Raw genomic sequence first — 13,981 nt, 5'->3', positions numbered from 1 at the left:
GAACTTCCCTTTCCTCCGTTCACAGCTTTTAGGTGGGGTGCTTGGGGTGTGTTGCAAGAATAAGAACGAACTTGAACTTTATTTATCGTAACCTAGCATACAGTGGGGTGGGGGTTATGAACAGGAGTGCTGAGCTTCGCAGAAGTGGAGCTGGCAGAAGCCTGGGTCAGACCTGCATTCTGCTTCTGTTTAAGCTGAGAGAAAATGGCAGTGCTCAGGCCAATGTAACTGGGAAACATCCTTTACAACGAAACTTTTACAACGCACTACCATTACAACGCGGGCATTACAACGCAAACCATTACAACGCATTGCGCTGGGGGGCGCTCTAGGATAGGGAATATATTTTATTTACTATCCAACACCTTCCCTGCTATCCACGGGGACTGGAGTTGGAATAGTAAATTAAATAGTTCACTATCCAGCACCTAAAAGCATTATGCGTTGTAATGGTATGCGATGTAAAAACCGCGTTGTAAAGGCATGCGTGGTAAAAGTATGCGTTGTAACGTCATACATCCATGTAACTGAGGCCTATAACTTCTAAGCAGCAGGGCCGACACAGGGTTCATACTTAGCTAGTGATAAGAGTGTCCTAGAATAACTATGCAGTGAAATTTTCTCCCTCTGTCAAGACCCAATACTATAACACCAAGCATCCGTACTGTACCAGGGTGGGCTGCCCTGTGAGACCCAGTACTATAACACCAAGCATCTGTACTGTACCTAGGTGGGCGCCTTGTGAGACCCAGTACTATAACACCAAGCATCCGTACTGTACCTGGGTGGGCTGCCCTTTGTGACCCAGTACTATAACACCAAGCATCAGTACTGTACCTGGGTGGGCTACCCTATGAGACCCAGTACTATAACACCAAGCATCCATAGTATACCTGGGTGGGCTGCCCTATGAGACCCAGTACTATAACACCAAGCATCAGTACTTTACCTGGGTGGGCTGCCTTCTATGAGACCCAGTACTATAACACCAAGCATCCATACTACCTGGGTTGGATTCCCTCTGAGACCCAGTACTTTAACACCAAGCATCCGTACTGCACCTGGGTGGGCTGCCCTCTGAGACCCAGTACTATAACACCAAGCATCTGTACTGTACCTTGGTGGGCTGTTTTTTGTGAGACCCAATACTATAACACCAAGCATCTGTACTGTACCTGGGTGGGCTGCCCTCTGAGACCCAGTACTATAACACCAAGCATCTGTACTGTACCTGGGTGGGCTGCCCTTTGTGAGAACCTGTACTATAACACCAAGCATCCGTACTGTACCTGGGTGGGCTGCCCTCTGAGACCCAGTACTATAACACCAAGCATCTGTACTGTACCTGGGTGGGCTGCCCTTTGTGAGACCCAGTACTATAACACCAAGCATCCTTACTGTACCCGGGGGTGTAACACGGAGGATGTCTTTGCAATGGACCTGATTCTCCTTCTATTCTCACTACTAGAGGAGAAAGTTTGTCAGCCCCTGACTGACCAGACACGTGACAGTGGGAGGAGTTAAAGTGTTTCTTGTGCACCTCGGATCTGAGAGTACTGGGCCATGACAGCTGCTGGTCTGATTACTTATACCTTGTTTATAACTTGTCTACGGTTTGTAATAAATCCTTCAAATTATTAATGTTTTAATCCTCTCTCTTTCTCTTTCTCGCCCCTTCTTAGCCTCAGCGACTGTGAGATAACCAGTGCTTCCTGTGCAGCTCTGGCCGCTGCCCTTCGCTCCAACCGCTCTTTGCTGGACCTGGACTTGAGCTGGAATAAACTGGGTGACGCTGGTGCGACTCTGGTCTGTGACACCCTGAAGCACCCGGACACCCGGCTGCAGAAGATCCGGTAAGGAGCACCGGGAGGGAGATCGAAGGGAGCGGGGGGCTTGTCTGTATCATCTGTGTTTCTGTCCTTCTCTCTGCGTTGATGGACTTTGATTAAATCCCCTCCAGAGCAGAAACAGTGTGCTGTCTTGAGGTGGTCTCAGCATCCCGAGTAGAAGAATGTCCCCCAAAGGATGCAGATTTTATGGAGTCTCCCCTCCTGCTCGCCTAAGTTTCATTTTTGTAGATTATTCGATGCCTATGTTCAGCTGCATCTATTCATTGGTTGCAGTGGCAGCAGAGGGTGGTTGGGGAGGGGTGTAAATGTAGTCGAAGATACAATATTACCTCGAATGAATGCTGGCCGTGCGTCCCAACAACATTAGAACTGAAAGTGGATGAACATTTATTAAAACTAAGGTTGTACATTCTATTACTGAATTTGAATAAATGTAAATGTAAATGTATTGCGATTTATATAGCGCACGTATCACCCGAAGGCATCAAGGCGCTTGCCTTGGGAACCCGTCCTGGTATTCCCCTGTGAGATAACCCCAGCAGGGTATCCACAAGGTGAAAGCCAGGCATCCCGCCGCGAGGGGCCATTGTGGAGATTAAGCAAGCTATTGCCCTGAGTCGCAGAGTGTGAACCCGTGAGTCGAGAAGGCACCGGAGCGAGAATTATCGAGTCAGTGGAATTTTTTAGCCCAAGACCCGCCGAGGCGGGGAATTGAACCCTGGTCCAGGACCGATCTCAGCTTCCGGGTCTGCTGCCTCTAACCCCTGAGCCACACTTCTCGACCTATAAACCTATACCCACATTGGTATTTTGTTGTATTTGCATTTTGATAATGCTGACCAGACTCCCTGGATGTCAGAGCACCGACAGAAGATTGTATGCCTCATCTTTTTACAGGAAGAGCTAGAATTCACAACAAGATGGCTTGTGGTAGAGACATGGAAGGAATAAAGACAGCCAGCCTTCACACACCATGGAAAACAGAGTCAACAGTAAGAGAAATAAAAAGAGGACCTTTAGAATAATAAGAACATGTTTGGGCAGGCGGGAGGGTGAAAAAGCAATCCCCAAAATGTAATGACTGGTTATCATTTGATGAGTGATAAACTGAGCTTCAGGTAGAATGAATTAAACTCAAACAGATTCTATTCATCCATCCCCGAATGCTGAAGAAGACCTCCGCCCCCTCGCCCTGCCTTCATCTCTAGTGCTGGGGGTCATCAGCTCAGCTTTGAAAGTGAAGTCCTGGTTTTAACCAAGGCTCGTGGAGGTATCTGTTGAACAGAGTGGGGAGGGCGTGATCCTTGTGACCGTCCACAAGTGAAGTCGGGGGGTTCTTCCCCAGAAGAAACACGTGTTGGCTGGGCAATTGTTCGGATTAAAGGAGACAAGAAAATCACAACCACACTTTTTTGATCTCATTTGTATGACACATGTACCTTTGATTCTGTGAAGAATTTGTACAAATGTCCTTTTCAACATTGGAATATTAGCGCGTGCCTAGGCTTGCTGGATTCATGTTTCGACCCCTAGGGTCTGGAGGGCTTAGCGTGTTCTCCCTCACCTGTTTGCACCGATGCACTTGTATCAGACAGATTTTGCGCACACTTGATTGGCGCCATCTTCTGCCACACAAGAAACCCCCCTCTTTTGCGTTTGTCCACAAGTGATGTCCAGTGTCTTGGCCACTCCTGCCCTATTGATACCCTGGATCAGTGTCAGGCAGAAAGGAACGGACTCCATCAAATGAACTACCTGGTGTGAGAAGTTAGCCTGGCATATGATGTCCACTAGTTCTAGTGGGCACCTTGCACCAGTCTAAACGACCCTTATTGATGGGGGTTGTAAAGTCAACCTTATAGACAAGCTATCCTAGTGGTAGCATGGACCAGCAGTCTTCAGGCTAAGACTTCAGAAGGCGAGTTAAGCAAGTTGTTTTGCCATACATATTCCCTTGAATACCAAATGAAAGGACACCACACAAGGTATATATCAAATATATGTGTATTTATTTTAAACACAACCCCTCTGAACTCTTTATGAGGTCAGAGGTAAAAATACAATACAAGTCACAGAGTTAATACACAATAAGTTGCACAGTATACGTTATGCCCTAGGGGCCTCACTAACCATATACTAAGTAAGTGGTATAAGAACCACGTGAGAGTTAGAAAGCAGGCCTAGGGCCTGTAGAATTGCTGGGTCTACACTAATCAACCAGTTGTTAGGAAGTAGGAGTCCCACAGGAGCCGCGTGCAGTGTCTAAACACAGGCGAGGGTTCCTATTGACTTTCGATGGTGTTCGTAAAAGTTACAAAGTTAAAGATTAAGGACACTTCCGGATGGACTTGGACGGAACCCTTTTAAAGTAGGACACTAGAAGAGTCAATACCCATGGGAGCACTGGAGTATGGAGTTACCTCACCCAGGGAAGCCGGGTGCATATGTATCTTTTTGTGTCGGGTTTCGTTGTCGTTTTCTATGGAGAGCTGCAAAGAAGTGCTGCAGCTGACCAGAAGAAAAGTGTCTGGATGGAGCCAAGGGTGGACCGGAGATGTGAAGAACCTGAAAGCACTAGGGGACAAAGTCTGGGTCACTAGCCAGTGACCAGGAAGGAACCAGGAAGGAACCAGGCGATGACGGGTGCTTTGCAGGTGAAGATGGTGAACTTGACTCTTCAGCCACGAGGTCCAGGAGGCATCGACGATGACCAGGAGCTGGATTCAAACTGTTCCACAATGGACCTAGATGACTGCAGTGTCGGTATATGGATTAGCCCCAACAAGCCTTGGCAACTGCAACCCATGCAGGATGTCGAGATTGTCTCTGTTGCAGACCAGCATGGTCTGTGGCACTTCTCCTTTGCAGGGAAGCTGAAGCAACCCTGGAGCAACAAGGAAAGCAAAGTAGTTTCAAGATGGCTTCTTTGGGGGGCTCACTAGCCAACGGGCAACCGGCTGGGGAGATGTGTTGAGCACAAATGTGAAGGTGGGTCCCACGGGACACTAGTGGAGTGTGGGGGCCTGAGCTTTGGTTCAAATGATGCTCGGGGCTGGGGCTTCTTGTACCCTAATGCACAACTTACTGAGGCTTTAGGAAAGGAATGCAGTTAGCAAAATGCAGGACATCCAAGATGTCCGGTCTCACGTCTCTCGTGTCCGCCACGGGTCTCAGCTTTGCTGTGGATGTCGGTCGTGGTGAGAGAAGTCTGGAAGTCTAGTTCTTGAGTCGGAGAGTTGTCGGGTTCCAGCGGGAGCTTAGAAACGGCAGACCGGCAAAGTTGCTGTTGGTGCCTATTTGAACAGGGTGGTCACTCCTTGACCACAAGGGCAATGTCTTCCACCTTCCAGTCAAAATAGAATGTCAAAGGTCCAAGAGTTCTGTATCAAAGTTTCATTCTAGGATAATCTGAAGTCCTGGGGACACAGCTTCTATACTTATACTAAGGAAGGGGGCTGGATTACCTGCCTAGGTCCCTCCTATGGGTGGACCTGAGAAGGGGGTGGTTACACCCCTTTCCCTTTGTCCAGTTTTGCACCAGAGATGGGGCTGGAGTGCCCCAGCAACTGGTTTGAACCGGGCTATGCATGGAGCACGTTGTGTGCCCAAGGCAGTGTCTAGATGCATTCACTGAATGCAGCCCTCCCTGCCCCAGTACACTAAACCCCTGTCTGGGGAGGTGCCAGCACCTCCTGGACAGGAAACCTATTGTCCAGGCCTCCCCAGCCGGAGTTTTGTCCAGCAGCAGGAGGTCAGACTTGTGTATGTGGCAGCAGCATCCATTTTGTGATGCTGAGGCTCTGTTTAACTTTAACCGGTTAAAACAGTAACATACATGTCTTTTCAAGAGATGCAGCAACAGGCACCGGAAACGGAAAACATCTTTGATGATGACCAGGACTTATCGCACGCTCCAGATTCGGACCTAGACATCGTCACCGTCGAGGACTACTCGGCCTCCGATGACGAGATCCAGCCTGGGCAAACCGTGAGTACCCAGCCCCCGACACCAGTCGACCCATTACCTACGGCTCTGGTCGAGGCATCGCCAATAGGCCTTGGCCAAGATCCAAAAACAGTTTCGCCAGCCCCGCCATCCGGCTCGGCTCCGAAATCGAAACCTTCGGACGCCCCAGGGCCCAGTACCGTCTTCCCTAAGAAGGTTCCAGAGCCAAAAGCGTTCGTCAACCCGAAGGCCGTCGAACCGATAAAGGCCGTCCTGCCTAAGAGCGTTGAGCCAAAAAAGACTGTCGACCCAAAGAAGGCCGCTCAGCCTAAACACGTCGACCCTAAACGGGTGGTCGACCCGAACAAACATTTACAGCCAAAGGGCGCCAAACCTCACAAGGTCGACGCGACCAAGCCCTCGACGCCGAAACCCGTCGAACAACCCAAAGTAGCCGACAAAAAAGGTGCCGCGCCGAAGTCTGTACCACGTCCGGACAAGGCTATCGAGCCGAAACCAAGTGCTCCGAAGACGCCAGTCGATCCGAACAAACACATCGACTCAGAAGGGCGCAAACATCCTAAAAAGCCTGTTGAGCACCCAAAGCCTGTCAGACCGAAAGATCCGGTCGACCCGAAACAAGGGCTTGATCCGAAAAAATCCAATAAAACACCTAAGGTCATCGACAAAAATGGTGTTACTGATCCAAGACTGTCTAAAGTCAAGCCAAGGACTGTTGAGGAAGAACTCTTCCATCCAGATCCATCAGAAGACCAGGCAAATATGTATAGTAGTCCAGACACTGGCAAGGTCACAATCCTGCACAAGAAGAAGAGGCCTCTGGACACTGGCTCTCATTCTCCTATTCCACTAAAGAAAAATAACTTTGGGACTTCTCCCTCTAGACCCTTTATTCCTCTCTATCCTATCATGCCTACTACGCCTTTTGCTCCTTACTCTCCTTCTCACCATGGGGACAATGAGGGGGACAATGGTGGGAGTCCACTGCCAGAGTACGATTTTCCACAGGATCCTCCACCAAGAGAGGAGCCATATGAGGAGCCAGATCAGGAGCCGACTGACCCCTATAACACCCATCCCATCCCTGATATGCCCTCCTATCCCACAAAGCCATCACCTACTGATGACACCACTGTCTTCAGCCAGCTTATAGATAGGGCAGCACAATACCACAATGTGGACATGCACACTGGCCCGGTTGAGGAAGACTTCTTATTTGACACCTTCCCCACTTCAGAAAGGAGTGTCAAAACACTTCCCATGTTAAAAGGAGTGTTAAAACACGCAGCTGACATCTTTAAGGATACAGCCATGGCTAGAGAAAAAGTATAGGGCAGACCCTACATACATCAGAGGGCAATTACCATTAGACTCACTGGTAGTGGCTAATGCACGTAAAAGGGCCAACTCCCAAACAACGGGGGAAGCACCTCCCCCCGATGAGGGATCAAAAATTCTAGAAGCATCAGGCAAAAGGGTAGCAGCACAAGCCTCCAACTCATGGAGAATTGCTAACACACAAGCCCTACTGGCTCGTTATGATAGGGCACCTTATGACCAGCTCGAAAGCCTCATGCAACACCTGCCAGAGCCTTTTAAAGCGCAAGCTCATGACCTCATACAAGAGGGTAAATTAATTTCAAACACCTCCATTAAATGTGCGCTTGACCGAGCGGACACAGCAGCCAGATCAATTAATACTAGCGTCTTGCTACGCAGACACGCTAGGCTGCACATTTCAGGCTTTAAGAACAAAGTGCAGTCCACCATTTTTAATCAGCCAGTCAGTACGGACTTTCTGTTTGGGTCAGCGGTTGACACCATTTTGGAAAAAATGAAAAAGGACACTGAGACAGCGAAATCAATGGGGGCATTACAATTTCAGCAACATAGAGGCTCCTTTCGTCGCTCCTCATACAGAGTAGCTGCTTGGGGAAATACCTCACAAACATCTTCCTCATACAATGGCAACACACAAGGTTCCTTTACAAAAAACACAAACCGAGGAGGTTATAGAGGCACCAACAATAAGGGACGAGGTATAACACCAGAGCCTCCTCAACCACAAAATAGTGACTTTATCATGCTACCTCCAGACCACCTAACACTGGTCGGAGGCAGACTCCAACAGTTCCTACCTGTCTGGCAAGCAATTACCACGGACAGGTGGGTAAGAGAAATTATCCAGTATGGTTATTGCCTAGAACTGACTTCTACACCATCAAACATACCACCCAAACAACGTCCAATGTCAACAGAACACATCACCCTGCTCCAACAAGAGGTGAAATGCATGATGGAAAAGGGGGCCATTGAGCCAGTCCTTTTCCATCAGCAAGGGACAGGAGTATACGCCCTATACTTCCTTATTCCCAAAAAGGACAGTTCCCTCAGACCAATATTGAACCTCAGACCCCTAAATCAGTACATACTGTCGGAGCACTTCCATATGGTCACTCTACAGCAAGTGCTCCCGTTGCTACAACAAGGAGACTTCCCTGGACCGCTAGGATGCTTATTTTCACATACCCATCCATCCAGCCCACAGAAAATATCTCAGGTTCACAATAGAGGGGCATCACTACCAATTCAAGGTTTTGCCCTTCGGGGTTACCACGGCTCCAAGAGTGTTTACAAAATGCTTAGCGACAGTGGCAGCACATCTCAGGAGGCAACACATCCATGTGTTCCCTTATCTCGACGATTGGCTGATACAGGCAAAATCGTACCACCAGTGTGCAGCACACACGTCTCAAACGCTTCAGCTGCTACACAGCCTACGCTTTTCGATAAACTACCTAAAATCGCATCTGCAAACATCCCACACACAACAATATCGGGGAGCCACTATAAACACCTCAGTGGCGAAGGCATACCCAAACTCAGCAAGGATAGCCAGCATGCAAATGCTCATTCACAAATTTCAGCCACAACACTCTCTGCCAGCTCGTGCCCTTATGCAACTCATAGGCATGATGGCCTCCTGCATATTCATTGCCCCCCATGCCAGGCTTCAAATGCGTCCCTTACAAGAATGCCTAGCACGGCAATGGAACCAGGCACTCGGACAACTAAAAGACCTAGTGTTGGTGGACAGTCGCACTCACAACTCTCTGCAGTGGTGGAACCCACAAAACCTTTCCGAGGGGCGACTGTTCCAAGTGCCAGTTCCACAAATAGTACTAACAGCGGACGCATCACTAACCGGTTGGGGAGCCCATCTCCTTCAATACACAGTACAAGGGCTCTGGACAACAAAACAAAAGAGACTGCATATCAACCAACTAGAGTTGCTAGCAATATTCCTAGCCCTCAAAGCATTCCAAAAATCTTTGTACAACAAGACTGTGTTGATCCGGATGGACAACATGACCGTAATGTACTATATCCAGAAACAGGGCGGAACACACTCTCCACAGCTGTCCCACCTAGCACAAAGCATATGGAAGTGGGCAATTCCAAAGAGCATATTTCTCCTGGCAGAACATCTTCCAGGAGAGGACAATTAACTGGCAGAACTGCTCAGCAGGCACAGCCAGCACTTGCACGAATGGGAGATTTACCCCCAAGTTCTCCAGCCATTCTTCCAGCAGTGGGGTCACCCAGACATAGACCTGTTTGCCACAAAAGAAAACTCAAAATCCCAGTACTTTGCCGCCAGATTCCCACATCCGTTGTCACAGGGCAATGCGATATGTAATTTGTGAATTTGTGGGGGTATTTATAAAGCGCAACGTTCGCTCCGGAAGGAGCATCTTGGCGCTGATTTCCTGTTAGAGGGTTGGAGACACATCACAGAAGCAGTGGGAGTTAGATGGCTGCCTTGGTGTAGTCATCAGGAAGGTTAAAAATCCAAGTTTTTAGCATTTTTCTGAAGGGCTTTTCTTGAGTTTGAAGTCTCAGATTTTTCGGCATGAGGTTCCAGGCTTTTGCGGCCAGGAAGCTTAGGGTTTTTCCACCTTTAGTCTTCAAATTAAACCTGCCAGTGAGGATGAGATTGTCGTGGGATGAGCGGAGGGATCTACTTGGGTTGTAGTGGGGGAAGTGTCTGGTAAGGTATTTAATGCCGGATTTATTGAAAGCCCTGAAGGCGACAATCAGCATCTTAAAAAATATTCTCTTGTGAAGTGGCAGCCAGTGCAGGGATCTTAGAGCTGCGGATATGGATGATTTTCTGGGCAGCTTTAGGACCAGACGGGCAGCGGTGTGAAGTACACTTTGGAGTTTGGTCAGTGTGGACTTTTTAGCACCCGCAAGGAGGCCGTTACAGTAGTCCAAGCGTGAAATAATTAGGGCCACTGTTACTGTTTTCCTGGAGTCTAGCGGTAGGAAGTCGAAGAATTTTTTTAGAGATTTTATAATTCCGAAGCATCGGCCCGCTACGGTCCTGACGTGTTGGTCGAAGGATAGGTCTGAATCGAATAGGACGCCAAGATTCCTAGCAGATGTTACGATCTGAGGGGGGGGCAGCTGAGTTTTCCGGCCACCAGAGGGCTGGGCAGAAGGTGGTGTTTCTTCCAATGGGGAGGATCTCCGTTTTGCTGGAGTTGCATTTGAGATGGTTAGTCTCCATCCATTGGAAGACCGCCGTCAGACAATTTTTGAGGTTGAGCTCTGCCTTGGTCGAGTTTTCTTCCAGGGGTACGACGAGTTGTGTGTCATCGGCATACGATGTTACAGGTATGCCGAATGACTCAATCAGGGATAACAGCGGGATAAGGTAAATGTTAAAAAGGAGGGGGCTCAAAATGGATGAACTGGTCCGACAAATTTGCATTCGCTTTTCCCCCAGCACTGCTAAATCCGCTGGTGGCACGCAAACTGCGGCAGCACTCACTCACACTAATCCTAGTTGCTCCCACATGGGCGAGACAACCATGGTACACAACGTTCCTAGAACTCTCAGTAGTTCCTCATCAAAGACTGTGCCTCGCACCTCATCTTCTAACTCAGAACCATGGAGAAATCAGACACCCAGATCCCAATCAGATTAACCTAGCGATCTGGCTCCTGATGTCCTAGAGTTCGAATACCTTAACTTGCCCCAGGACTGCATGAACATCATTAAGGAGGCAAGACGGCCGACTACACGGGTGTGCTATGCAGCTAAATGGAAAAGATTTGTTATTTACGGCAACAATAACAAAATCAACCCATTAGACGCTTCCATACAAAACATTATATGTTACCTGCTGCATCTACAAAGATGCAACTTAGCATACTCTTCAATGCGACTACACCTAGCTGCTATAGCAGCATACCTTCAAAACAGGCAACATCTTTCACTGTTTAGAGTGCCAGCAATCAAAGCCTTCATGGAGGGTCTTAAAAGGGTGATCCCTCCACGGCATCCCCCTTCTCCAGTCTGGAATCTTAATATAGTACTTACCAGACTTATGGGACCTCCCTTTGAACCTCTCCACTCATGCGAACTACAATTCTTAACTTGGAAGGTAGCGTTCTTGGTTGCCATTACCTCACTCAGAAGAGTGAGCGAATAACAAGCACTCACAATTCAAGAACCTTTCATGCAAGTACATGCCAACTGGGCGGTTCTTAGAACAAACCCGAAGTTCATGCCAAAGGTCGTATTCAATTTCCACATTAATCAGTCAATAGAACTGCCAGTATTCTTTCAAAATCTATAGTCAGTAGCTGAAGGAGCCCTACACACACTAGATGTCAAAAGAGCTCTCCTGTATTATGTAAACAGAACAAAATCACTTAGGAAAACAAAGCAACAATTTGTTGCCTTTGCACCACAACACAGGGGAAACCCAATTTCTAAGTCAGGAATAGCCAGATGGATAGTTAAATGCATTCAAATATGCTATCAAAAAGCAAAACACACTTTAACCGCCCCCCTCGAGCACACTCAACAAGGAAAATGGGGGCATCCATGGCTTTCCTAGGGAATATTCCTCTTGACGACATTTGTAAGGCAGCCACATGGACCACCATACACACTTTCACAAAACACTACTGTGTAGATGTGCAAGCAAAACAGCAAGCTGCTGTAGGCCAGGCTGTCCTCAGAACTCTTTTTCAAACTGCTGCAGCTGACACAGGTAACCACCGCTAGAGGAGATACTGCTATACAGTCTATGCACAGATATGAATTCAGCAGCCCACATGCCTCGAACGGAATATGCTACTTACCAGTATGCATCTGTTCTTGGCATGTAGGGCTGCTGACATTCATATTGCCCGCCCTCCTACCCGGTGCCTGTCGCAGCTGCAGCATTTTCTTTTGCATGGCCATCTCTTGCTTTCCTACCTCCATCTCTGCCACAGTGGGGAAAAACAATCTGAGGATGGAGAGGATGCCCATGCGCACTCTAGTCCAGGGGAGGAGTCACCTATCTCGTGATACTTCGAAGACTCTTTCAGGACAACAATGTGCAATCATCCGGACCCAACACTAGGCGGCGATCTATGCACAGATATAAATGTCAGCAGCCCAACATGCCAAGAACAGATGCATACTGGTAAGTAGCATATTCCTTTATTTTCACTCATTGAAGATGCTACTCCACCTCCACCTGCACATTAATCGGTTGTAATGCCATTTGTTTCCACTCAGTGGAGATGCTTTTCCATCTCCGTCTTCACATTAATTGACAGAAGTTCCATTTGTTTCCACTCAGTGGCGATACTGCTCCACCTCAGAAACTGTGTGGGCCTGCCTGGAGCCCAACCTGCATCAATATTTAGGTTTTAAAATATATCATAACCATCAAGATTTAGTAGATGATGATATTGGGTCAGCCATCAGAGCACTTCGAACTAGTAAAAAGTTTAGGGCGACATTGCTATTACCTGTGGCTGGCAGAATAGCAGTGGCTAAGATGGCATTGCTCCCGAGATTGCTTTAATTCTTCACCACGCTGCCACTGGTGGTGCCTCGCTAGGTTTACCGGGACCTTGAATGGCTAGTTTTGGAACTGATTTGGGGGACATGCAGGCATAAAGTTGCGCTAACAACATTGCTGAACCCTGTGGTGGAGGGTGGGCCGGCGGCTCCTGGCCTTGAGCCTTATTACTTGGCTGCTCAACTGAAGTGGTTAACTCCTTAACGGCGGCGCAAATTTCGCGGCCCGTTGTGGGAGTTCTAATCAGTGGGTGGTGACGTGTCAGGCAACGGACATGCGCAGCACTAGCCAGGTAGTGCTTGTTACGCCCGTTGGCCGATGAGCGCACTGAAAGGGTTAAACAAGTGGGTTTAATGTAGGATGAATCCACACTAAAGTGTCATTGGCTTGCCGCCGGACTTGTGGGATTTAATTGCAGGTTCTCTTAGTTCCCCGGCGGAGACTACCTGTGGCCTCTCAGGAGCTCCTAGTGATACTGCAGTGCTGGTGATGTTGCCTACAGCAAACCCATGTCCAAGAGCCCTCTTCGGTCATTCTGCCTCTAAAGTAGATAAAGATAATGCATTTTGTATGAGGTTTGGCGGTGATAAAAGGGTGGGCTGACGACGTGGTTAAGCGTTAGGGGTGGGTGTGATTCGCGTAATCGCGTTAAGCAAATCTCTGCAAAACTGTAAAAAATCTCAGCGAACATGCAGAAATTCCGCGACCGCGCATAATGGCTTGTTCGCGATGCTTTTTTATTGTTCACAATCGCTGTTTGCGTGCTCAGGGGAAAATATCTCGCGAACATGCATCTCGAGAACGCGAACTAGCAAAACATTTCGTGAAGTCGTGGAATGCAGCATTTTGGGCAATTGTGCGTTCTCTGCGGAATGCAAAATTACTCAAATTCCGCAAGCGGAACAGAATTTACTGCCCAGGCCTATTAATCGTGTAATGGATTTGTACCGGAATGGAGTATTACTCATGTTTGAGCACCTTGCCGAATAATTGGAATTCCAGGGGGCTGATTCTGGTTGCACAGGGCACTGGTCGCCACAATTAGGAATCATTGGGGTAATGGAGGCACTGAGTCTATCACACACCAAGTGGGACAGCTACTCTGCACAACGACAGGTTGTGTTAAAGCGGTCATTAGCCTATATTGTGTGATTCGTACTAACGTTCTTACTTCCCTTGCTGATCTGAAAGGGAAATGGGAGACAGACCTAAAACTCCAGATAGCATATATACCCTCTTTCTCTTGAAATTCCAGGTTCAAATTAATTACATTTTACTTAACCTTAGAGTGT

At 48.2% G+C, this 13,981-nt stretch overlaps 1 protein-coding gene across 1 annotated transcript in view; it reads left to right on the top strand.

The window, feature by feature from the left end:
- Positions 1 to 13,981, top strand: part of LOC147736959 (NACHT, LRR and PYD domains-containing protein 12-like) — a 769,506-nt gene that overhangs the window by 560,356 nt on the left and 195,169 nt on the right. Inside the window, exon 7 of the mRNA XM_086934203.1 lies at positions 1,683 to 1,853. Within this exon, the coding sequence (XP_086790329.1) occupies positions 1,683 to 1,853 (171 nt within the window). The remainder of the gene's footprint in view (positions 1 to 1,682; positions 1,854 to 13,981) is intronic.

Source organism: Lissotriton vulgaris, chromosome 1_1 (assembly GCF_964263255.1).
Source record: "Lissotriton vulgaris chromosome 1_1, aLisVul1.2, whole genome shotgun sequence".
Classification (NCBI taxonomy): domain Eukaryota; kingdom Metazoa; phylum Chordata; class Amphibia; order Caudata; family Salamandridae; genus Lissotriton; species Lissotriton vulgaris.
This window is presented reverse-complemented; position numbering and strand designations above follow the sequence as displayed.